General features: G+C 39.5%; 1 protein-coding gene across 2 annotated transcripts in view; it reads left to right on the top strand.

The window, feature by feature from the left end:
* ddx31 (DEAD (Asp-Glu-Ala-Asp) box polypeptide 31) overlaps positions 1-26,704 on the top strand; it is an 82,790-nt gene that overhangs the window by 34,262 nt on the left and 21,824 nt on the right. For both annotated transcript variants that reach the window (XR_005943835.1, XM_041193984.1), the window contains exons 16-18: positions 324-463; positions 8,737-8,815; positions 20,900-21,008. Coding sequence is in view for 1 of the 2 variants with exons in the window: in XM_041193984.1 (XP_041049918.1) it covers positions 324-463; positions 8,737-8,815; positions 20,900-21,008 (328 nt within the window). In the remaining variant the exon portion in view is untranslated. The remainder of the gene's footprint in view (positions 1-323; positions 464-8,736; positions 8,816-20,899; positions 21,009-26,704) is intronic.

Raw genomic sequence — 26,704 nt, 5'->3', positions numbered from 1 at the left:
TTGTTGCAATTGGCTCTTAGTGTTTCCATTTCTGTAGAGTCCACATTTCAGAACCATTGGGGGATTGTAACTACCTGCAGGAGCCTGCTGGTTTCAGTTAGATTCCTATCCACGGCGGAATGAGGCCACACCAGTTTTAATCAACTGGCCTCATTAACATGGCGGCAGCCAATTTGCTGCATGGAATGGGTGGGAAGCAGCTGCAAGCCCTTGGAGATTCCTCCCATTATTCAGAACAAGAGAAAACTTTAACCTCACTTAGCCTGGTTTGAGGGAATGGAATAAATATTAAAAATCATTTTCTCTTTTTTTCCATTTTGCAGTATAACGCACCGACCTCACCTGCAGAATATGTTCATAGAGTGGGACGAACAGCCCGGATTGGGTCCTGTGGAAATAGTCTCCTTTTCCTCACTCCTTCTGAAGCAGAATATGCAAATGTCCTTGTGTCTCACCATATCAGGTCTGTCAAATCAAACAGGAAGGAACAAAGGCACTATTTTCTGAAGTTGTTGCGCAGTTTTATTCAACTGTTTAATTGTTTGAAGTTATGTTATTTGGGGGAGAGTCCCTTTTCTCCTATAGTTGCTTGTTGACCTGTCAGCGTAGGGCTGCCAATCCTCCAGAATTGGGCCTGGAGACTCTAGGAATTGAAGATCAGTCTCCAGGGCACTGCTGTGTGCAAGCCTGGAGGAAAATCATAGGGACATTAAAAAAAATTGTTTTAATTTTATTGAACAGTTCTCTGCCATATATAAAAATATTGAAAATGGGGGAAAATAAAAGCTGTTGGGCTGACAGTCACGCATCATCCAACTGGGTTTTTTTATACGTTCATGGGATGTGGGCATCGCTGCCTAGGCCAGCATTTATTACCCATCCCTAATTGCCCTTGAGAAGGCAGTGGTGAGCTACCTTCTTGAACCATTGCAGTCAGAGTGGTGTAAGTACAGCCACAGTGCTGTTAGAGAGGGAGTTCCTGGATTTTGACCCTGTGACAGTGAAGGAATGGTGATATAGTTGCAAGTCAGGATGATGATTGGCTTGGAGGGAAACTTCCAGGTAGAGGTCGGTGTCGGTGGTAGGGGGAGTGAATGTTTTGTGGATGCAGTCCCAATCAAGTGGGCTGTTTTTTCCTGGATGGTGTCGAGCTTTTTTTAGTGTTGTTGGAGCTGCACTCATCCAAGCAAGTGGAGGGTATTCCATCACACTCCTGATGCCTTGTAAATGGTGGACAGGCTTTGGAGAGTCAGGAGGTGAGTTACTCACCACAGGATTCCTAGTCTCTGGCCTGCTCTTGTAGCCACAATATTTATATGGTTGGCCCAGTTCAATTTCTGGTCAATGGTAACCCCCCCAGGATGTTGATAGTGGGGGTTTCAGTGATGGTAATGCTGTTGCATCTCAAGGGGCAATGGTTAGATTCTCTCTTGTTGGAGATGGTCACTACCAGGCACTTGTGCGGCGTGAATGTTACTTGCTATTTGTCAGCCCAAGCCAGGTCTTGCTGTGCTTGGACATGGACTGCTTCAGTATCTGAGGAGTTGCGAATGGTGCTGAACATTGTGCAGTTGTCAGCGAACATCCCCACTTTTGACCTTATAATGGAAGGAAGGTCATTAATGAAGCAGCTGAAAATGGTTGGGCCTAGGACGCTACCCTGAAGAACTCCCGCAGTGATATCCTAGAACTGAGATGATTGACCTCCAATGAGTCAATAAGTCTTTTTGCTTTCCAATGACATAGGAAGGCAGTGTGTCACAAGGAATGACATATTGGCTGATGAATGGCTGGGGCATGGGGACAAGTCATGTGATGAAATCTCCAGAAATACATTTAATCACAATTGGCAAACCTAGTCAGCAGTCTTGTGGTTAGGTCCCTGGAATACCCAGATTCTAATTACTTAAAGGAGTGTAAGATTTTGTTTGAAAATCATTATTCAAATCAACTCCCCATGTTTATTGAAGCACAGCACTCTGTGTAAACTAAAATAATAGTTGAAGTTGTATCCTTGCATGTAATAAATAAAGTCAAATCTTAGACATTGCCCTACAGCTATGGAAGAATCCTTGGAGACAGCCCATTTTTTTTTTTTGCTGAATTTGTGTTTTGGTTAATTTTCAAAGTAGGATATGGCTGTGTTGGAAAATAGTGTGAAAGTGAAACTTCTGTCCATGCCAAGTGCTGCCTTTAGGCACAACAAAACTCTGGGTGAGGTTTCTTTAACCTTGTTCCTTGCCAACATCAAATGCTGTGGACTATTTTGTGGATAGTTAGTTGCTCAAAAAAGATAAATAATGGAACAGGAATTGAAACTTCTCCAGTTTGATAATAACAGCAATGAGCTCAAGTCATGTAGCATTTTAGAATTGAGATGTACCAAAGGCTGCATTTATTCTACAGTTGTGATGACAGTTGTATAAATGCAGCCTGAATCCAGTGCCTGGGCTTGGCTTGATACTAAAGCAAAGTAGCATGAGAGAGCCTTGTTCCATTTTGCACTGAGAATCCATTTGGATTTTCACACTCTACTTGCTTTTGTTGCTGTTGTATAAATATATTACATTGAAAATATAACAAGGTCTCAAAGACATAATTGGTCAGTAATGGAAGGAGATATTAAGAGGGACGAACAGTTGGGTTTTAAAACAGCTTTTAAAAAGGAGAAGGAGGTGGAGTGTTTAAGGAGGGAATTCCAGAACCTGGACTACAGGCATGGACACCAGTCATGGGGTAAACAATTGATGGAGCTGGGTAGTTGCATAAATGGCTAGTGTTAGAGGAACAGGAAAATAAGGAAATAATTGAAATTACTTTATAGGGATGAAGGAGGTTAGAGATCAGGAAAAGTGATACCATGAAGGGATGTAAACACAAACGAGAACTTAAATTGGAGGCGATTGGACACTAGGAACCAATGTAGGTCTTCAAGAGCAGGGATCTAGGTGAGCCAGATAGGATACGGGCAGCAGAGTTTTGGATGGGCTGAAGATCCGAAGTCAACTAGGAGATCGTTAAATAGTCAAACCTGGAAGTGACAGTGCATGGATGAGAGTTGTTTCAGAAGTAGATAGGCTGAGGCAAGAGGCATTTTGGATGTGGAGAGTATATGGGGTTGGAAGCTCACCTCGGGGTAAAAATAAGATGTCACGATTACAAGCCACCTGGTACCGCCTGTGACAATGTTTGGGGAGGAGGGGTGGAAACAATGGCAAAGATACGGAGTTTATGGAAAAGTCCAAAGACAATAACTTCTGTCTTCGCAAAGTTTAGCTGCAGGAAGTTGAAGCTCATTGTCCAATCAGTCTGACAATGCAAAGGCTATGGAACAGTCAAGCTGGATGTCATCAGTATACATGTGGAAGCTGACTTCATTATCGATAACATGCATTTATAGTAAGGATAAGGGAGTGGAGGGGACCAAAGATAGATTCTTGGGAGACTCTAGAAATAATGTTCTGGGGCAAGAAGAAAAATCATTGCCAGAGATGTTCTGACTACAAGCTAGCATGAGAGCAACCAGGTGAATGCATACCTAAAAATCCAGATAACAAGAGAAAGACAGCAGAAGTGTTTGGTGTTGTTCACTGTGTCAAAGGCTGCATGAGGTTTAGAAGGAGAGGGAGAGATAATGCATCACAGTCACAATGTTTTATGACTTTGGATAAGGCCGGTTCAGTGCTGTGGCAAAGTCGAAAATTCGATTTGAAGAGATTAAAACATGAAGTTGGATAAAAGATAGTCGTGGATTTGGGAAGCAACAAAACGTTCAAGGACTTTCGAAGCGAAGGAAGTTGGAAGTAGGGCCATAGTTTGGAAGGAGAGGAGTCGAGGATAGGTTTAGCTCTATTATTACAAATGGCTGATCCTATTTATTTGTCCATTATTCCTTAAATAGTATGTTTTTATGCTTTTGTTTTTTGCCCCTGAATTCCATTGAGCACGGTCTGGCAAGTTGTGTTTTTTTTTCATTTTGAAAGACATACTTAGAGCCAGAGAGATTTGATCTGCTGGAATGGGATCAATATAATAATCAATGCTACTAGTTTCACCATACTCAGACCAGCAATAGCACCAGTCCAGTATTGCACAGTTTCAGTAAATTTGTGTCAGAAATGTACTTTGGAGATTAACAAAATCATGCTAAGCCAAGGACATTGAGTAAGTGCTTTTATTGAAAGGTGATTGTACCAGTACTCATAAGTTATTTAGTTATGTGATTTGGTAAACCCTTGCTTATTGAGGAGTCCCATGTTAGTATTGGTCAGTGTCTTGCCTTAAGCACTTATATTGCAAAGATCATGAAAACTGCAAATCCCTTAAAAGCATTCTGTTACAGTCTTCTGTCCTAGGCAAAAATAACCTACAGGGTTTTTGGCCCAAATCTTAAATTAAATTGTCAGAACTGTCTCCATAGTGCTCTGTGTATGATACTGGACAGCAATTTATTTTGACGGCGTGTGTTGCACCATGCTGCAAACTGCCTTTATGGATCATTGGTGCAATTCATCAGCTTTCACTGTCCGCTCATTTATTCACTGAGTCTAGCGTGTACGGTTCCCAGCACTGATCGTAAGCTCAGCTGTCATCGGCTTGCTGCCTAGCTTGTCCATGTGTACAATGTAGTCTACAGTGCTTAAGTTCCCTTTATAACTTTTATTAAAACAAAGATAAATCAGAGGATAATCTATCTTCTTTCAATGGGAAAAGTCAAAAAGAAATTCCTTACGTAATCTGTTTTAACTTTGGAAAGAGGGATTTTTTTTAAGTTCTTCCATGTTTTGAAAATTATTATTTCATCTTGCACCAATTGTTATTAATGTTGTGGACTTGTACAGTATCTTCATCTAGTTGGTCTTTCATTTTTTTTAAATCCAAAGCCTCCTTGATTTTAAAGTATTTATCTCCATTAGTCCTCTTGGACTTAGCAATTAAATCCAGGTATCCTGCTCCCATATTACTGTGGGATATTTTGAAGTGGGTGGCTAGGACGTATGTTAACACCCAGGATACCTCTGCCTCCATCCTTATGGGAAAGTTCCTTCTTTCTTTTCGGTGTCTCCTTGTACTCCCAGGACAGGTAACTTATTGTTGGGACAGACATGGCCTATTTCTTTAGTCGCATGATGCTGTAATCCACTATGCTTTCTATTCTATGTCCTAGCAGGTAACTGATGACTTGTGAGGATTGATATCAATGTTTAAATCAAGAGTCACAACATGAAACTTTACGTTATTACTTATGACATAGAGATCAATGCATTTGTTCAGTTTGTTTTAATCACAAAGAACAATGTAAAAATATATAAATAAAAACAAAAAACTGCGGATGCTGGAAATCCAAAACAAAAATAAAAATACCTGGAAAAACTCAGCAGGTCTGACAGCATCTGCGGAGAGGAACAAAGTTAACGTTTCGAGTCCATATGACTCTTCAACAGAAGTTCTGCTGAGTTTTCCAGGTATTTTTATTTTTGTTTTGTAAAAATATATATATTAAACCCACAAATAAATATGGAATAAATGTCTTATCAACAAATGGTACTTATCATTGCAAAGTTTTACATGTGTTACAAAGACTGCTGTGGTTCAGTTGATAGCAATCTTGGCTTTGAGTCAGAAGGTTGTGGGTTCAAGTCTCACTCCAGGACTTGAACACAAAAAAATCAAGGCTGACACTCCAGTGCAGTACTGAGTGAGTTCTGCACTGTCAGAGACGCTGCCTTTTGGATGAGAAACTAAACTGCACACCCTGCACCCATCAGCACTCTCAGATGGATGTAAAAGATCCCATGGCACTATTTCAAAGAACAGGGAAGTTGTCCCTGATGTCAGAGCCAATGTTTATCCCTCAATCAACATTACAAAAATAGATTATCTGGTCATTATCATATTGCTGTTTGTGGGAGCTTGCTGTGTATATTTCCTTCATTACAATATTGACTACATTTCATAAGTACTTCATTTGCTGCAAAGCACTTTAAGATGCCCTGTTGTCATGAAAAGCACTATATAGATGCAAGTCTTTCTTTATGTGTAGGAACTGATTTTGTCCCCGATGTTCAGTGTTGGATAGTACCTGCTGCATGTTGATTGGGAGGAAAAAAAACCCAAGTCACCCATTCTCTAGCGTATTTCTAAAGTTTACCATTAATTACCTCAGCAGTCAGCTACTGTCAGACCTAAAATTACATGCCAGACTGCTTAGAAATGTTGTTGTTGTTTCCCAATCCATTGTTGGGTAGCTGCAGTTTAAGTGCAGAATTCCATTCAATTCTTTCAACTATTTAATGAAAATAAATTGAAAGTGGCTCCACAGTAAAATAGAATTTCTGTGATTCAAGTACATGGTTTAAAACTGACTAGTGGGCACAATAACTTGGTATTTACAGGGAGGGAGTAAGTGTTTCATTTGCTTGGAGTTAACTTTCTCTCAATTCGCTTACATAGAACTGTTTAAATTGATTTACTGTGTGAAGGGGAAAAAAGAGAAAGCTACAAAAATATTGCAGTGTTTTCAGTAATTTGGGGAAAACAGGGGAAAGCTGCTTCTGGTTGATGGCAACAATAATATGGGCACCTTGGTATGTCACCAGAAATTATTATGATTATTATAACAGCATAAAAATACAGAAGGAAGTTTGTAAACGTAATGTTATAAAAACCTAAAATGTCACTTACAATCTTTATATATCAGTGAGAATTTTGTAAGCAAGATTTTTTTATCTTTTTTACTCTTGCAGAAGGGTTGTCTCTTCCAGTTTCTCTCCATGAGCAAAAATGAGTGTAAAGATCATTGAAACTGCAGCTTGGAGCAGCAGATGTGCGTGGGCAGTTGTTTGTGGATTTGTGTAAAAGTGAGCCAGTATGTGCTTAAATAAGTAAAAGATGTGGATGAGTGTAGGATAGCTGCTAAAAGTGTTTCCCTTTAACTTGAAAAACCTAGGTGAAGAGTAAAGCCTGTTATGCAGTCCATCACTCGCAGAGCATAGAACAGAAGAGAAATGAAAAAATAGTGGTTAGCAGATGTGTACTTTAAATGTCCATTGTAGGAGGATCGGAGAGAAATCTTGGGGTGGTATGGACCTGCAGGGTTTGCAGGCCCTTGGAAAGGATGTGTTAAATGAAGCAGTGACCTGGAGTTGATGGTTGTACTGGAAATTTGCTAATATTCTTTTATGCAGAAGATTTAAAGGTGCACATACATTTCCTGTTCAGCTGAGAGTTTTATTGCAGTAAAACGCATAAATAAGCAGAGCCTGTAACTGAATAATCTGGACTCCTGCCTTGCTTTCATATTTCCTCCAATCAGGAAGAAGGATGAGCAGGTCAATAGAATAGACCACCTGCTATCCTGCTGCTGTCAGTGCCATTGGCTTTTTGCCTCAGGCTGCACTTATTGCTGGTCAGGATGGCCTATGACCATTTTTAATTAGCAATTCTAATCAAAAATTACAAATAAAATATTTTTGCACAGCAATTGAGAAACTGCACTTTATTCTGTGTTATTTTCCCCCTGTTGTTGGGAAGAATTTTAATTTTATGATTATGCTTGATTTGAATTCACAATGCTTTATATTGAATATCAATTTGAAGAATGTTGTAGTACTGTCTTGTGTTGCACTGTTTCTTTCCCACCCCCTCCACCACCACCCTTTTTGCTGTCTCACGTACATCATGCTCTGTTTGTGAACTGCCCACAGAAGCTCCACAGCCAGCCTTGCAATTTCTCAGCTCTATGATTGCTCATTCACTGATTCATTAAGACAAGTGTGGCTTCAGCCTGGCACGGGCGCTTGGATGATGGCTTCCTGCTGTGATTCAGTTCAAATATCTTGGAGATTGGTGCCTGGCAAGTTGCCAGGAGAGAATGGCATGGAATCATCAGTGCTATCACTATTACCCCCTCCTCCCCACCATTTTAATCCATGATGTTTTCATTAACCTTTCACAATAATTGTCGTACAGTACATTTCACTTAAATGTACCCCTGACACATACATAGATAACGAGGAAATGTGAACTTAGAACAGCCTGGTACAGGATGTTGAATAACTTAATGTTGAAGGAGGGAAAGGGGGCACTCTACAAACTGACGAGGAATACAATAACAGAAAATAAAGAAATAAAAATTTCGACCAAGTGGGAAATAAAGACATGAGGGTGCAAAAATTGATGAAGGGATGAAGAATAGCAAGAGAGGCTACATTTATTCACACAAAAGTGCAGCTGGAGTCTGAGTGCATTGAGACTGAGTGCTTAAATCCAGGAATTTGATGAGTGTGGGAAGTTGGTGCAATGAGGCAGGAGGTGTTGTTCTGGCCTTTTACAAAAAAATGGGGTGGCCCAGAGAGGGAGCCAGAGACAGCAAGCCCCGAGAATTGAAGCCCAGAGGCATTAAGTAAATGTTTGGGACAGTTTCTTGGACCAATACATTCTGGAACCAATCAGGGAACATGCTATTTTAGACCTGGTAATATGTAATGAGACATGATTAATAAATAGCCTCATAGTAAAGGATTTTGTAGGTAAAAGTGATCATAACATTATAGAATTTTACAAATAATGGGATTGATGCAGAACCAACTTTTGCCTGATGATCAAGTGAACCCCTTCCTCTTTTCCCAACCCCAATGTACACACACTTCTAGGTAAATTAAGTCTCTCTTAACATTACTGCTTTATCACTAACTGTTGGCAGAAAAGATATATGACAATTTTCTGTTTCTTCAGTGTCTCTGAAATGAAAATGGAGGGTATACTTTCAACACTTTTGATGGAGCACTTACCAAGAAAAAAATCTGGACTCAAGGTTTGTGATTTTTTTCTTTTGTTTCCTTTAATGTTACAGCATTGTATTCAGATATAAGTATATAAAGAGTCTTGTGTTTATAGTGCTGAAATTTATTGTTGGGTAAAGGAAGAAAGTATTAGACCTTCACCCTCGTCACAAACATTGTCTTGGACAACAATGATGGCAGGTCATTTCCCAAAGTTTATAATCAGTGGGTTTTCAATCACCACCTCAACCACGACTAAATCGCCTTTTTTTGTTGTTACCATAGGCAGGTACAGAATTATGAAGTGCAGCTTAGACCCTTACCTTTCATGTTTCTTTTATAGCTGTGTTATGTCCAGTAAAGGTATGTCATATTATGAAATTTCAGTCAATACTTTTTAAAATTGGACACAAACAAGCTGTTAAATTGGCAGCTGCAAATCATGTGATTTTTGTGGCTCAAATCATGAGATGTGACCAAGTCTCCAGCAAATACCTAATTAACTATGGACACGGATAGGGTGGGTACTTCACATCCAATTGTGGGATTCACACACCTCATTGTTTAAGGATGGGTCAACACCTAAATACTATGGAGTTTACATATTGCCTGTTTCCATATTTCATACTGGACAAAAGGAAAGATCAAAGCTCAGTGGCCACTATCAACTTCCCATTGCATCACAATGGCCTCCCCCATCCAAACCAGACTGGGTGGGGGTGGGCCTCAGAAGTGTTAACCCAGGGATCATGTGATCAAAACTAGTTTTAGGAACTTCACCCTTACGCCAGAACCCATCAGAACCATCAGTCATCAGCCATTTTGAGAACCAGACTGTGAAACTTGCTGCAAGTCATCAAGCAGCCAAAGTACTTAACCTAATCCGGTTTCAAAGCTCACCTGAGAGCCAACCTCCTGATATTCAACTCAAGACACCTCGTAACCTGCTGTGAACCTTCACTTTACAAGACCCTCACTTCGACTTTAAATCATCAAATCCATTCAAGAAACCACAGGTTCCCAAATAGGGGACCGAAAGTCGTATATCAGAGATGGAATTAACTATAATCAGTAAAAGTGCACTATCTTTATCTTTATATGTTTTGTGTGTGAGACAAAGTATGTGACGTTGAGTTAATTCAGGGTAAGCATGAGAGAATAAATAACCTTTTAAACTCTCAAACGCTTGCTGCTTGAATTATATAATTGGAATACACACTCCCAAGGAAAAGCAAAGGCACACTTCTTTTTCCATACAAAACATACTGATTATGCGAGTAAGAGAGCTGTCAATACAGCTGTCAACCATGGCTCAGGTGGTAGCACTCTTTCCTCTGAGTCAAAAGGTTGTGATCAAGTCCACCTCTTGAGAGTTGAGCACAAAGTCTAGGCTGACATTTCAGTGCTGAGGGAATGCTGTACTTTTAGATGTGCCATCTTTGGGGTGAGACATTAAAAGTCTGCCATCCCAGGTGGATGTAGAAGATCCCATGTCACCATTTCAAAGAAGGGCAGGGGAGTTATTCCTGTTGTGCTGTCCAATATGTATCCCTTAACCAGCATCAGTAATACAAACAAAATATTCTGGTCATTATCACACTGCTATTTGAGAGGCCTTGCTGCCATGCTCCTGCACTACAACAGTGATGACACTTCAGAAGTGCTCCATTGGCTGTAAAGTGCTTTGGGATGTCCTGAGGTTATGAAGGACAGTATGTAAATACGAGACTTTCTCTATAGGCTGGAAGGCTTGATTTAATGATTGCTAATTCTTGTGGTGAAGTCAAGACCTGAAGTGATCTCATGGCCCTGTGGGACCAAAGACAAAATACAAATGGAGTAGCTTGGCCTCAACCAGTCCATGTGTCGGCATAAAGGGTTTATTGCACCTAAGCTACAGAGAATGTGCCATGTGACCTGGAGATGAATGAGTTTCGAACTCATTATTTTGTAGTCTATAAAAGGGCTCATCCTGAATGGCAGAACTCTGAAGAAGTTCCTTTTAAAAGGAAAAATGATTGGCCCATTTTCACTTACTTATTGATGACTGTCTTAAAAAGTCTGTACATGTACTTCTAGAAATCTATGCCAGCTCAGTAGCGCACAAGATATTTGGAGTTTCAACAGTTACCCCAGTGAAGTTGTGACTTAGCTGTTTGGGGAAATCAGCTAACTTCTTAAAAGCTAACTTCTTTTGTTTCCCACGTCCTTGCAACTCTGGTGGTCTCTGTCAATGATTTGTTGTGTAGTACCAAGGTCAGGGAATAGGTGTGACACTGTCTTAAATAATAAATATATTCTCAATAGAGAATGTGCACTAAGTATTATAAGTAATACCCATTGCTTGTCTCCCCTTTTCTGTTATTGTGGTTTCTTGGTTTAGAAAATCCAGATAACTAGTTCTCTTGGTTCTAGTTCAGCCCTTCATCTCAGCAAAGAGTTAGCTTGCATTGTATTTGAATAGAGTCACATTGTTGTTGGATTGTGGTGTTTCTTAACCTGCCCCAACCCCCACCTGAAAGTTGTTACCTGATAAGTTTATTCTATATCAAAATTAAAGAGCTGAGACTGTATCAAGCTATCACATATGGAAACTTAAATATCCAAAAAGAGTGACTCAGTGATTGGTGGACTTGCACCCTGGCAATGTGCCAAAACCAGAATCACCTCTGTGGAGAAACTGGGAGTACACTGGAGTTACATTGGACTACATAGAATTTACAACACACAAAAAGGCATTTGACCTGATGGGATCTGAATGTCACTCACAATGCCATCATTTATTGTCCATCTCTAAATTGCCCTGCAACTGCTGGAGTCTGTTAGAAAGGGAGTTCCAGGATTTTGACCCAACAACGATGAAGAAACGGTGATGTGATCTCCAAGTGAGGATATTGTATGATTTGTTCATTCCCATATGCTGCTTGTCCTTGTCCTTCTAGGTAGGAGAAGTCATGGGTTTGGGAGGTGCTGTTGAAGAAGCTTCGGGGAATTGCCACAATGGATCACCTAGACGGTGCACATTGTAACCATGTTCACTCTCCACCACTGGTGGAATGTTTGTTTTTGAAGAGGTGGATAGGGTGCCATCAGGCAGGCTGTTATGTTCTGGATGGTGTCAAGCTTCTTGAGTTTCGTTGGAGCTGCACTCATCCAGGTAAATGGAAAGTATTCCATCACACTTCTGAATTGTGCCTTGGAGTTGGTAAAAAGGTTTTGGGAAGTCAGGTGAGCCACTTAATGCAGAATACCTAGCTTCCACCCTACTGTTGTCACAGTATTCATATGGTTGGTCCAATTAAGTTCCTGGTCAAAGGTGATGCCCAGGATATTGATGGCAGATTTCACAATGGTAATGCCATTGAGTTTCAAGGGGAGGTGGTTATACTCTCTCTTGTTGGTGATGCTCATCGACTAACAAATGTTACTTGCTACATAATAGCCCAGGTGTAGATGTTGTCTAGGTCTCGCTGCATGCAGGCACAGACTGCTTTGTTATCAAAGGAATTATAAATGGAACTGAACAATCATTAGCAAACATTCCCATTTCTGATCTTATGCGCTTATCTAGTCTCCCTTTTAAATGCATCAATGCAGTTCACCTCAACTCCTCCTGGTAGCAAGTTCCACCGTCTTAACACTCTTCAGGTAAAGGAGATTTCCCCGAATTCTCTATTGGATTCATTGGTGACATTTATATTTATGGTCCCTAGTTTTGGTTCCTCCACAAGTGGAAACATCTTCCCCATGTCCTGTTGCCCAGTAGTTAATAAATGGATAAGCTTCAGACAGGTGGCATTTTGAAAACAGAATGGTTTGGACTGTTCTCTGTCTAATCTAATTGCTAAAATAAGACCTGCAGGTATAGATAGCTATGGTAAGCCCTGTCATGCATCCCAGGCAGATAAGTACTCCCTCTGTGAGACACTATTGTGCAAGAGTTAGCCATGGTGTGTCAAGGACAAACAAATGAAGAAAAGTGATCGATTGCTTGGCTGTAAGTAACCTAAGAATCTTTAGTACTTAACTTTAGTCATCATTCTTTGAATGAAGGTTGTACTGCACATTTTGGTGTACTGTCATGCTATTAGGATAGGAGTTTGTGTTACTACACCAAACAGAAACTTGTATGTTTAAGGATGTAGGTATTTTTGAATGTTAAGTGCATTTATTTTTTTCAAGTACACACCATATTCCATTGGCCTGCAAAATGGTGGGTGGGCAGGCAGGCTGGTACTTCTGGCAGAGTTGCTCTGTGATGCACTACATGAGCACTGCCTGATTACTGCTCTGTTTCCAATCCTGTATTTATGGATTCCTGTCCTCAGTCCTGTACTCTCACATAAGGAATAGCAGTGACTAGAAACTCAAGTTTACAAGGAATTGTGAGCACAAATCCACTTTTTCCTATTTTTTTTTTTTGGGCATTTTTATCTTCTTTCAAAAATGTTTCTCTGTCGCCAGAATGGAGAAAGAAACAGACTGAACACACAGGCGTGCTCGGCGGGAATCTCTTTGGCTGACATCACTCGATTACGTCCGCTTCATTGTTTACCACAGCAAATGGCTTACCTTCAGGACTCTACAGAGGGGCAATTAAAAGGCGATTATTTTAAAATCCAATTTGTAGGGAAATCATAGTAATACCAGGAACCCACCTAGGGATAAGTACTTCAAGTGCTTGCCCTTGGAGTTGCATTTTCCTATAAGAAATTCCTACTCCATTCATATACAGTGATTGTGCTTGTGCTTACTTGTTACTGCTGCCATTCTTTCCTTATCACCTGGGATGTGTTTTCCATGGAGATGGTTTTATTTATGCAATCTTGCAAATACTTGGAACAAGAAAAGCACATTTAAGAAACTTTTTAACAGGTGCTTCACTGTTTATTTATGATTAACTTTAGTGAAATCAGGTGCCACAGACTATTTGAACTACATTTCCTAGATTTGTTTGGCGTTGTGAATCGACAATGGTACAGAATTAAAACGTCATTGTTTAGTGAAACCATATCCATTATCCTCTGAAGAGTCATATGGACTCAATGTTAACTTTGTCTTTCTCTCCACAGATGCTGTTAGACCTGCTGAGTTTTTCCAGCATTTTCTGTTTTTGTTTCAGATTTCCAGCATCCACAGTATTGCTTTTATCCACTATCCTACCCATTGTCACTAAATAGGATTCCCAAGTATTACAGTCAGTACAAAAATACTGTAATCGGATTCTTCCATTTGAGAACAATGCTGATGAGTACAAGCTTGTTTCCTCAACTGTTGCTTATTTATCTTAATGTTGCTAAATTCCTTGTGAGTTCTGATATACATCCCATTTTGGATACCCTGTCGTATTAAGGGTATTGATGCCTTGGAAAAGAGTAGTAGGAATGATTCTAAAACTAGGGACTCTTGTCTTGTCTTGAAGTCTTGAAGAAAAGCTCTTAGCACTCAATTTATTTTCATTGGAGAAAAGAGGATTGATGAGACAAACATAAATCATGTCTTCAAAATGATGAGAAATATTGATAATATAAACCTAACCAGGCCCATTAATTTGGATGGTGAGGAAGGAGCTGGCGGGGTTGCATTCAAAATTTAAGAAGCTTCATTTGGAGGTTAGAGGAATCTTCTCTCCTTCAGCCCTGTGGAATAGTGGACATATGGAGTGTAGTTGTTGATATGTGGAATGCCCTCCCAACAAAAGTAGTTTTATTATGATTAACTTGCATTTTGGAGAGAAAAATAATAGAAAAGGCTGAATGAGTGTGTAGCTGAATTTGGGATTGAAAGTTATTGGGATAAGAAAAAAAGATGATCAAATATTTCATGCACAACGATATTCCTGCATTGCTGGACTGGTTCTGGAAAGCAGCCGACCACAGTTAAATAATAAGGTTGTGAACTCAGCATCGTATTCTAGTGATTTCAAACAAATAAGCATATTTTTGAGGTCAGGCAAAAAAATAGCAAAACTTCTACATAAGAGATTTAAGTTCAACTTAGTTCAATCTTGCACTATCAGCAGGGAACTTAACTTGGAACATGTGCAGGTCAGATATAGGGTCACAAGACTATAGTGGCAATTCTCCAAACTTATGTGGACACCCAGTCTTACTTAATAGATGAATTTATCCTAAGTCTATTAAAGTACATGATGGGACAATTTGTCTGTGGGCTATAAAGGGAGCATCTATTGGGCCTAATGGCCTTTACTTCCTTCATGCTTTCTTGGGTCCTTCACAATGTATTTACTCTATCGGTGACAAAGGCAATTTGATCCATAAGTGAATTTTACAGGCAGAATAAATATTCAACAATATATATGGTTGGATCACCTGAGTCAAATGGCTAATTACTGCCTAGCTCTAAAAACTTTGGGGTATTATTGGGTTGCACTTTGTAGGTTTCTTCTGCTAACAGCATGCTATGTTGTTCTTGGGATCAAATATCAGATTAATTGAAAAGGAAAATTCTTGGTTTTTCAAAAAGCAACCCATAGAGGCAATTTTTGTGCCTTGGAATCTCAGATTAATTAACACTGACTAGCCTAATTCGTTCCACTATAATGTCCTGATATACCTTTGAGTAATACAATGCAAAGTTCTTCCATTCAATAGGAAAAATTCATTTAAATTGCCAAAACTTGATCTTTACTGAAAAAGTAAAAAAAAAAGTTGTGGTTTATAATATGTTCCTAAAACATATTGAATTCTAGCTCACACCCTCTATACTGCAAAGTTCAGACCTGTATTACTTTAATTACTCAAGTTTTTCTGAGAAATTAAGCTTCAGACTTTAATTCGTGGGCTGCTGTCACTTGCCTCCCCAGCATTTAATGTGCACTGCTGGAGTTCAGTATCTAGAGCAGCTGGGCTGGGCCTGCTACATTAAGCAGGTATCAACTGATTCTTTTTGTAATTGAATGTTATATTGATTGATGAAATGACAAATTGAGTATTTGGATACATTAAACCATCAAATGGTATTGCTGCACTTTCTGGTTAAGCATGTACCCAGCATCTCACATTGCAATGAGGTGACGTCCTACTACTGAAATAAAGCATTTTAATAGCTGATGTGTTATTGAAACTGTATCTGCATTTCCTGAGAGCACTCATGAATGTTCAAATCATCTTTTAATGATTAATTAGTTTTTAATAGATTATAATTAATTATAATGCCATATGTCATTGTATTGCCAGAAACTCTTTAGAAAGAATAGTAGAAAAATAATTAAACTGCACAAGACAAAGGGTTCAGATAACAGAATAAATCAAACAGTTGTCTGATAAGAATAGGAACAAGAGTAGACCATTCGGCCCTCGAGCCTGCTCAGCCATTCAGTAAGGTCATGGCTGATCATTTCCACACTCCCATCTAACCCTGATAACCTTAAATTCTTGTTAGGCAAGGGAATCAATCTACCTCTGCCTTAAAAATATTCAACGACCCCGCTTTCATCACCTTCTGAGGTAGAGAGTTCCAAAGTCGCACAACCCTCAGAGAAAAATTTCTCCTCATCTCTGTCATAAAAGGGTGACCCCCTAATTTTAAAACAGTGCCCCCTAATTCTGGACTCACCCACAAGAGGAAACATCCTTTTGATGTCCACCTTGTCAAGGCCGTTCAGGATCTTGTATACTTAAATCAAATCACCCCTCACTCTTCTAAACTCCAGTGGAAATAAGCCCAATCTGTCCAACCTTTCCTCAAGACAACCCACTCATTCCAGATATCAATCTAGTAAACCTCCTTTGAACCGCCTCCAATGCATTTACATCCTTCCTTCCTTAAATAAGGAGACCAAAACTGCACATAGTATTCGAGGTGCGGTCTCGCCAATATCCTGTATAACTGAAGCATAATATCCTTACTTTTATGTTCAATCCCTCTCATAATAAAAGATAGCATTCCATTAGCCTTCTTAATTACTTGCTGTACCTGCATACTAACTTTTTGTGACCCATATACTAGAACTATATCCCTCTGAACCTCAGAATTATGCAGCTGTTCTCCATTTAAGTAATACTCAGCTTTTTTGTTCTTCCTGCCAAAGTGAGCAACTTCACATTTTCCCACATTAAATTCCATTTGCCAGATATTTGCCCACTCACTCAACCTTACCTATATCCATCTGCAATCTCCTCTTCACAACATACTTTCCTGCCTATCTTTGTGTCATCTGCAAAGTTAGCTATCATGTCTTCACTCCCCTCATCTAAATCATTGATGTGAATCGTTAAAAAATTGAGGCCCCAGCATAGACCCCTGTGGGACTCCATTCATCATATACTGCCAATCCAAAAAACCCATTTATTCATACGCTCTGCTTTCTGCCAGATAGCCAATCTTCTACCCATGCTAATATACATGTATATTACACCATGCACTTTTATTTTCCGTAATAACCTTTGATGTAGCACCTTATCAAATGCCTTCTGGAAATCCAAGTACAATACATCTACAGGCTCCCCTTTATCCACGGCGCATGTTACCCCTTCTAAAATCTCCAATAAGTTGGTTAAACATGATTTTCCTTTCACAAAACCATGCTGTCTCTTTTCAATTGCCTTCTAAGTGCCCAGCTATAACCTCCTTAATGATCGACTCTAACAACTTCCCCAAGACAGACTGACCTATGGTTTCCTGTTTTCTGCCTCCCTCCATTGAATAGAGGGGTTACATTTGCTACTTTCCAGTCTGATGGAACCTTTCCAGATCTCAAAAGCAACCAACAACTTTTTAGAAAATAATCTGAAATATCTTTTTATTTGTTTTCAAAACTTGCTGGAGACATGGTGGTGTCTGCAGTTCCATAGGATGATTGTGCGTGGAAATAAATAGATGAGATGGGCTATTCCTGTGCATTAAAGGAACACTGGGACAGATTTTCAACCTTTCTCATCTGTCTAGTTTTATTGTTATTAGATCTTTTGCAACATGGTCTGACATGATTACTACAGTAGTCACAATGTTTTTTAAAATGCTTATAATAATCTGCATTAATTGAGTAACCTTCAGCAAGCAGGATGATACCTGGTTTGACAGAAGTATCAAACTAGTATGGTGGGTGGCCTTTTCCAGAGTCTGAATTAGGAGAATTTCTAACCGCCATACTGCATATAGGATGCCTTATGATATCACTGAGTATAAAAAGGGAAAAATTCATCTCTCAATTCTTCAATTTTTACCAAGAACAGTTGTGACAAATCCTGTAAGAGCAACTATTTTCAAACACATTTAAGTTATTCTCACTGGACCTTAAATTGGACCCGAGGCCTGTGAGATCTGGTGGTGCAATTATATTGAAAGTTTTGTTTGACAGCAGTATTGTTTTTTGAATTTTGCAAATGAGCAGTCTGAACAAATAAAACAGTTTTTATGGTTAGCAAATGCCATTCAATCCACCAAAGCTCATCCCTTTTGTACAACAAATTTTTTACTTTCATATCTGGCTTCATATTCTGTCTCTGCTATCCTACCAAAAGGTTGTTCCAATAACGCATTTCTCTCATAAACACATTTTACTCTTTTAATACATTTTTCCCAATGTAGTTTTTAAATGATTTTTCACAAATTAAATGCAAGTCCTCTGTTTCCACTGTTGAATAGCAAACAGGGACAACACGCTAAAGTGTGCTGATCTGCTAAATTGCTGTACTGGTGATATGTACGGTGCTGGCTTTTAGTTGTGCTCTTTCCTACATTGTTCATTCAACTCTTAGCTGGTATGCCTGGGAATGACAAGTCCCTACCCCTCCAGGAGGGTGAGCCATTATGCTGTCTCCTTGCACCACTTTCTGTGCACACATATTTAAACATACACACAGTGCTCACTGGCCTCCTGATATAAGTTGTCCATTTAATTGAAAGTTTAACCTTAAACTATAGGGCATCTCTTCCTTATTTGGAAAAATACAAGTTAAAATTGCAGTATAACAGTACAATAAGCTGAGGTTGAACCTGTACATAAAATACAAATTGGCACATTAGCATTGTGCAATTAAAATGATGGTGTGTTAATGTGTAAGCTGCATCACATATAAGAGCACACTATGTACAATATAACAGCCCTACGAATGCTGTATTAAATTTTCTACTAAGTGTTATAATGACTAGAGTAGGACATTACTACATCAAATGTACTATGCTGTGTGTTTGAACTAAATAATGAAATTTCAAAATTTTTAAAAAACATGCTTCCATTTGAGGGCCGAAGTTGTTGAAATAGTGCGCATGAACAATACAGTTGTGTGTTGTGATGAGTTGCTAATGTTGTGTCATTGACTGCTAAGCAACTGGATTGTGGCTGTGAGCTTCCTATAACATTCAGTTCCAATCACTATTGCACTATTGGGGAAAGGTGAGGCTGTCCCCCTTGAGGTTGCTGTTTTTGTTGCAGGGTTTAGGGTTTCACAGATGCTGGGTAACCCTGATACTTTTTTAATGTTATGTCCAGAATTTAGAAAACTTAGCAACCAAAGAGGGTATCACAGCCAGGTGTTTTTCTAAACTTACCCAACTTCCACACACATTCACGATCCAACAGGTCTCATTTGATCAGGGTCAGGCCAATGTTTCTTTTCCTTCTTACCATTATAAGGAGGATTGAAGAATTGTAACAAGTCTTGCTATTGCCTTGGGTGAAATCAGCTAACAGCACAGTCATTGGATGAGACCTGGGACCTTCTGATCTGAGGGACTTAATACTGTTTGCTTAGTACTACACTAGGCGGCGCTTATATCCACAGAGCAACAGGAGCTGGTGCCCATCTTGCACCTTTAATTTTACTGCAACATGGACAAATGTGATCACTCGACCTGTCATTATGATTATTTTAAGATTTTATGTCCAAAATGAGAACAGATTAATTTTACATGAGCGTTCCTTAAGTAAAGAATAATAGAGGGAGAAGAAAGCACATGCATCTTAAACTTATTCTTTCTAATTACAGCATTGATAGGATTGTGTGAAATGTAATTGTCTGATTTTTATAAAATGAAAAACTATTATAACTAGGCAATAATAGATGTGTTTTGTAAGGCATGATGTATATGTGATTGATCAAAGTACTGTGTAGCAACTCATGTTAAAGGTGATTGTGTTTTCTTCACTCATTAAAATCGGAACAGTTATTGTTACTATCAAATCTTATACTGTGTGTGAAAGGCTTAAATACCACTCTATATCCCAGACAAATATCACTTGCAAGTCTCTGATTAGACCCAATTTCTGCTGGAATCCACAGTAAGCTCTTAGCTCTTGATGGAGGCCATCTTCAATATAAAAGTGGTTATTAGAAATCTAAGACCTTTCCACCAGTCAGCCCCCCTGATCTATTCTAAGGCGTGTAACACATTGTATACAATATCCAGCTCAGGGATCAGCAGCTGAATCTGTGTTTGCTCAGTGCTCAGAAGGATTTCCACTCTTATTTGGTACTGGCTGCTGAGTTCAATCTCATGCCGGCAACTGTTACACTTTCTCATTAATTTTAAACAGTAAAAAGGAAAGAAAACACACAACTTCCATTATTAAAATTTTTTATTCCTTTAATAACATGACGCTAGGTCCTCAGGGAAAGGTCAATCATCCTTTAAAAAGTAATTTGACATTCATATTAAAAGCTGAGAAATTGCAAGAGACACTGGGTGGGAGCTGTTGCAGTCCACAAATAACACCAAGCTGTCTTATTCAATGTGATCTTTAGCTACATTATATTATTTCTTTTCAGTAATATTGAAGGGATTAACCTCCGTGGCCCTTTGTGATTATTCTGTCATTTTCTTGTTATTGAATCTGTTATAAACCCATCCATTATTTCTCACTGAAACACTCCTTGTTTGGTTAACCCTTCAAGAACTGCAGTGCTGTTTGTCAATTAGAATGAAAGTCTTGCACCAATTACAATTTTTAATTTCTTTCTTAAAATGCTCAGCAAATACTGACTAAAGAAATATTTTTTTGATTTGGTGTACCCCTCTCTGCATTTATTGTAGCAATGAGAGTTTATAATTGCTGCAGATGTTGCGTGTTGGATAACCCAGGTATATTTTGCAAGTTTCAAAAATAAATGAACTTGAATAGCTAAATGTGTGTTTTGTTTTCACATATACAGTCAGATGGTGTTATTCTGCAAGAAATAAGGGAATCAGCAACAACCTTGCAAAAAGAGTATGAGAACTATGTCCATTCAACCAGAGAAACCCTCCTGCAAGCCAAGAAAGGTTAGTTGTCATCAGCTGCTCTTTAGCTGTGACCCATTGGTGGTTTTTCATTAGCAAATGTGAATTAGATCTGGTTATAAGTGGAGATCTTTGATTAGTCCTTCATTGATGAAGAAGCTAGTACTTAACTATTCTCATACACAACAAAGACAAGGAATAGAATAATTTGATATTCACGGTTTTTTTTCTAAACTAGAAACTGAAGAAGGGATAATGGATACAGCAATAAATCCACATCAGTAACTAATTGATAATTTAGACTGAACCAGTCAAGCTTCTGGAGCTAAACTGAATGATCCTATACCAGTCATTGTTTGCATATGTCTTGTGGAATTTTTTGCAATGCCTGTTTTACTAGTACTGAACAAAATATTTGATTTGTTGCTATTGCAAAGAGTACAGAATATATTACTGAACTGTCAGTATTCATTGCCACAATGAAAGTACCTCATAACCCAACAAGATGATTGTAGATATTATAAGTCTGATATTAATCTTTACTCACATACCGATCAAAATTAGGCAACCATGTTATTAATCAATGTATGATTTTGTCAAATCCACATTTACAGGTAAAGCAAACGAGTTTACCACAATTTCTAATGTGTAATGGCTACAGAAAAAGATCATTTTGAATTTTTTTAACTTGCTGTCCCTGCCAGAGGAAGGGATACATGGCTTCCTCCAGCATGGAGGATTTCAATGCAGTATCTCCTAAATTGAAACAGGCAAATTTTGAAATAAAACACATTTATTCTTAATTTTGAATGCATGCATTGTATGACTTCCTGCAGTTATCTCATAACTCTGGAGAAATTCTTGATAGTGGGTTATGAGGATGTGAAAATGGAGAAGAAAAAAATAAAGCATAGAAAGTTTATTGATACTTAGATTATCCTACAATCTCATTAACAGAATTTTGTACCACTTGTCACTTTAGTCACTTTAGAATATGTACAGCTTCATTTAAAAAATATGTAAACATGAATGTTGCAATTATATATTTTGATAAGTTATGCAGTGTGTGTAATGTTTCATGAGTAGTTTAATATTTATTTAATTAGCACTTATTACTAAGCAATACTTTAAATGCTCTGGGAAGAAACTATTCTGCTTTTTAAATGTTTTACACATACCAATTAGCATAGTTCTTATCCACAGAAAGAAGCTAGCTTGCAAACCCTTGCAGGTTACCTTGCTGGTAATCTTCTTGAAACATATAAGATCCTGAGGGGACTTGATAGGATAGATATCAGGAGTGTTTCCATTTGTATGGGGATACTAGAATTAAGGAACACAGCTTAAGAATAAGAGGTCTCCCTTTTAAAGGAGGTGAGGAGAATTTTTTTTCTTTGAGGATCATTAGTATGTGGAATTCTCTTCCTCAGAAAGAGGTGGAGGCTGGGTCATTGAATTTATTCAAAGCAGAGTTAGACAGAATTTTGATAGACAAGGGAGTCAATGGTTATTGGGGTTTGGGGGCGGCGGGGGAGGGGGCGGTGGTGACAGACGGGAAAGTGGAGCTGAAACCACAACCAGATCAGCCTTAATCTTTTGAATGGCAGATCGGGCTCGAAGGGCTGAACCGTCTACTCCTGCTTCTAAGTCCTATGTTCCTACCTTTTCCCCCCTTCCCTTTTATTCCCTGCACACCCCCAGTCGTCTCAGACACTGAGGTTAAGTCCAAAATTCCTTCTGCCCTGGCTATGCTCAGCTGCACAAATCAGGAATGAGATCGAAGATCTTCCTGCTCTGAATGATTCAGTTCTGCAAAAAGCAATGTATTTACTGACTTGGCTATTGGAGGGACTTATCTTTAAGCTGAAATAATGGCAGCCTAAACCAGGTCCATGTAAATCATTTGCTGCAAAGGGAGGAAATGTTGAATTCAGAGTAAATTTGATGTGTCCTCTGCCGGTGTGTAAAATCTGACTGGGGAAAATGCTTCATTTCTCATTCTGGCCATCCCTCATCTTAAAGAGTGCATGTGTGCGATAAAAAGGTGAATGAATTATTTAAGTGCTTAGAAGGCATTGCAGCTTTAACTCAGATGGTATTGATCTGAAATAAGCGCACTTTTCCTTGTAAACAGAGCTTTAAAATATTCCCTAGGTCCTGTCAGCCACAAATCCATAAGATGACACATTTTATTACTGTTCATAAACACTGACTGGCTGTTCCCACTCAATTATATTTAAACTTTGTGCAAACAGGTTTTCAGTTGAAGTTCGCCACAGCAGAAAATGTTTTGACAGCAGTTCATTGTCTCTTTTTTCAATTGCATTTTTCTAACTCTACTGTTTAGATTCGATTTTAAACAAGGTATTTCAGTATTAATTTATATTCGATTTTAAACAAGGTATTTCAGTATTAATTTATATTCTATCTCATATTTCAGTTTAAGTAATTATCACATTTCCTTTTAGAGGGATACTAGACTGTCTTGTTTGCTGTGCTTTGATTCTGGATGTCTGTTACTATCGAATATATTGGAATTGATTTTCCATTTTATGTGCATTGGGTGTTTCTATTCTGAATATTCACAGTTTAACTGTAATATGGACTTGCTAGAATTTCTTACATTCAGAAGGAGCTCACAGTCAGCCACTTTACAGCCCCTCCCCAACACTAGTTTTTCCACTCAACTCCCAACTGTGTTTTGTAGAAGAGATATTTGTGTTCATCAAGTGAGGGATGCCCTTTTCTGTGCAATGGATCATTCTATCACCTAGTTCCAAGTAATAAGTATTTTTATATCCAGTATAGCACAGGTTAGAGGCAGAAAAAGGATGTTTTTCTATTCTGGCCCAACATTGGTATAAACTCCAATGTCAGGACATCATTTTTGCTGTACTAGTATAGATTTTCCACTTCACACACCAACCATCCAGGTGGCCTGTCTGAATAAAAATATTGAATTGTGGACAGATTTGTGCCCCTTTCTCCATCCCCTTCAGATATTGACCTACTCATATAAAACTTTTACAGAATCCAGGAAAGAAGACTTTGATCCCATTAGCTTAGTAGCAGTTCAAACTCAGGTGCCAGAGGTGAAAAGAATTTGGGTTAAATTGGATAGTCCCCGAAAATGGGCATGAGGATAGTGATGCGCGATTAACCTGTGCCTGTTCGATGTAATGCAGGTGCACACCATCTTCATGCAGCCTGATAATTTGCCTGATATCTGTGTGCAACTAGAACTAAAGATGCTTTTTGGTTGCAAGCATCAACAGAGGCCCAAAATTAAAGATTGCTACCATTACTTAAAGTTAGCCTGCACTGCTTTAAACTAACCTACACTTCTCAGTGGGGAAGTGCATTGTGGCTGGAGCTGGCAAAGGGAGATGTGCATGAGCTGAATCTGACCTGAGAATGATAGAAGAATAGCTGAACATGAGAGAGTGCAGGCATCCAGGTTTTCTAACGAAGAACTGGAGGTCTTGGAGGAGGTAGTGAAACCTAAAAGAGCCGTCCTGTATCTGCAGGGGGCAGGAGGCCCTCCAGGAACAATGTAAAGACAGTGGAAGCAGATAGCCACAGAGGTCAGTGCCAGGAGTCTAACTCTGAGGACCTGAATGCAGTACTGCAACAAGTTTAATGTCCCCAAGTGAGTAGTCAAGGTGAGTAAATGCATTTTGAAATGCCATATCCACCCAACCACAGAACCACTTTAAGTCACTGCTCACCGCACTGCGGTGGCATAGTGGTATTTATCATTGGGCTGGTAATCCAGAGACCCAGAGTAATGCTCTGGGGACTTGGGTTCGAATCCCACCACGGTAGATGATGAAAACTTGAATTCAAATTAAAAAAAAAAAGGACCACAAAACCATTGCCATTTGTCATAAAAACCCATCTGGTTCACTAATGTCCTTTAGGGAAAGAAATCTGCCACCCTTACCTGGTCTACCTACATGTGACTCCAGACCCACAGCAATGTGGTTGACTTTTAAATGCTCTCTGAGCGAGGCCAATTTGAGACGGGCAATAAATGTTGGCTTAACCAGCGATGCCCACATCTCATGACAGTGTAAAAATTGCCACACACCACCACTCACTTACCATTGAAGATAATAACATCCTCATACTAATTCTCCTTCTTCCTCATTGCACAATTTCTTCTGATTTACTAGCTACACATAGCATAAACGTGCACCTCTTACTTTCACCCTTCTCCTCCCCTCTCTTTGCCTTGTATCTTTTTCTTTTCAAATACTCAGCAAGTGTAATCCGGCAGGCAGTGGAGGAAGATCAAGGAGAGAGTGAGGATGAAAACGCACCATCACTCGATTTCACATTTGCAGCCACCATCTCAAATACTAACACTGCTTATAACTTGCAGGATAGATTAGAGCTGGGGTCTGCCTTGGTAAGACATTGAGCACAAGGGCATGATGTGCCAGCTGGAGGGCAAGTTTGCACATGAGTACTGTTCAGAGGATTCTGATGACAACTTTGGGTAGGCAACAGAAGAAAACTGATGGATGTACACAGCAAAATGCTTGGTGCACTGGAAGCCTACCAGAAATCCTGCATTCAATGCCATGCAGCATAGAGGAGTCCAGCACCAGCTTTCCACAGGGCTTTGCACAAAATTTAAAGCCTATCCTTTCCAGTGTGGAAGTGATGATCAACTCCAACATCCAACCATGACATAGTGTCTAACAGTTGATGTCTTGACTTCCATTGCAGCTTCCTCCACAAGTTTTTGAGTGCCCAAGCTCAGACTGTTCTCGTTCAGGTTTGGACTGCTGCAGTCATTGCTGTGGTTGCCAGTGTTCAAGGGGCTTGCAGGGTATCAGAGCAACCCAGCGGTCCGTCCTCCCAACAGATCACTGGGATTGCTGAGGCGTTTCCCTGAGGGAGTAGCAGGCTCCATGGAGCATGAGCTTGCTGTCCCCCCTCAGATTGACAGCATTCATCCTTCCCACCCCTGCCATTGTGCCTGTGTCCTTGCTACTGCTGTCACTGAGATGTGCAGTCTGGGCCTTCCAGGTGGAGGACTGTTTGAGGTCATCCTCCAAGGCCATCCACAGTCTCCTCCACTGAAAGTCAGCAGCCTCACCAGCCATGGTGCAATCCCTGGGTTAATGCTATGTGGACATTAGGACAGGCAAAGGCACACGGAAGACTTAAACTAATCACCCTTGTGTATTCCTTATGGCATAATTTTGTTGATAAACATGGCTTAAAGTATTTATTTTGTGGTGGCTTTTATTTTTGCCTTGTCGCTAAGAGGTTGATGTGATAATCAGTGACAGAGAAAAGGGAAGGATTGGGGTACTTATGGAGAATTTGGTTTGTGGTTACTGCTATCTCACTCAAATTAGTTCTTCACATATAGCCCAGGCAGAAAGAGGCTATCTAGGTTGCCACCTCCCTTCCTTTTCCACCTCTTTTTTTTTTTCCTCCTCCTGCATTTTTGCCTGGTTTTTCGTGGCAAGGGTTGTTCCCTCTTGATGGCAAGGCTGGGCAGCATGCAGCATACCATCAGAAATTTTGAGATCCACTTAGCAATGACTTCCAAAGTGCTCAGAGCCACGGAATTGTTTCAGCTAATGGACTGCTCCCTCATTCTTCGTGGCAGCACGGTTTTCATTATTTTCATGGTTGCGTACCAGAGCCATGAGTCATGTTGTCACCACTACCTACCCTTTTTGGTTTGCCATAGAGACTGTTGCAGAATGAAGGTATCA

The sequence above is a fragment of the Carcharodon carcharias genome, chromosome 8, assembly GCF_017639515.1.
Source record: "Carcharodon carcharias isolate sCarCar2 chromosome 8, sCarCar2.pri, whole genome shotgun sequence".
Taxonomy (NCBI): domain Eukaryota; kingdom Metazoa; phylum Chordata; class Chondrichthyes; order Lamniformes; family Lamnidae; genus Carcharodon; species Carcharodon carcharias.
Note: the sequence above shows the minus strand (reverse complement) of the source record. Positions and strands in the feature narration are given on the sequence as shown.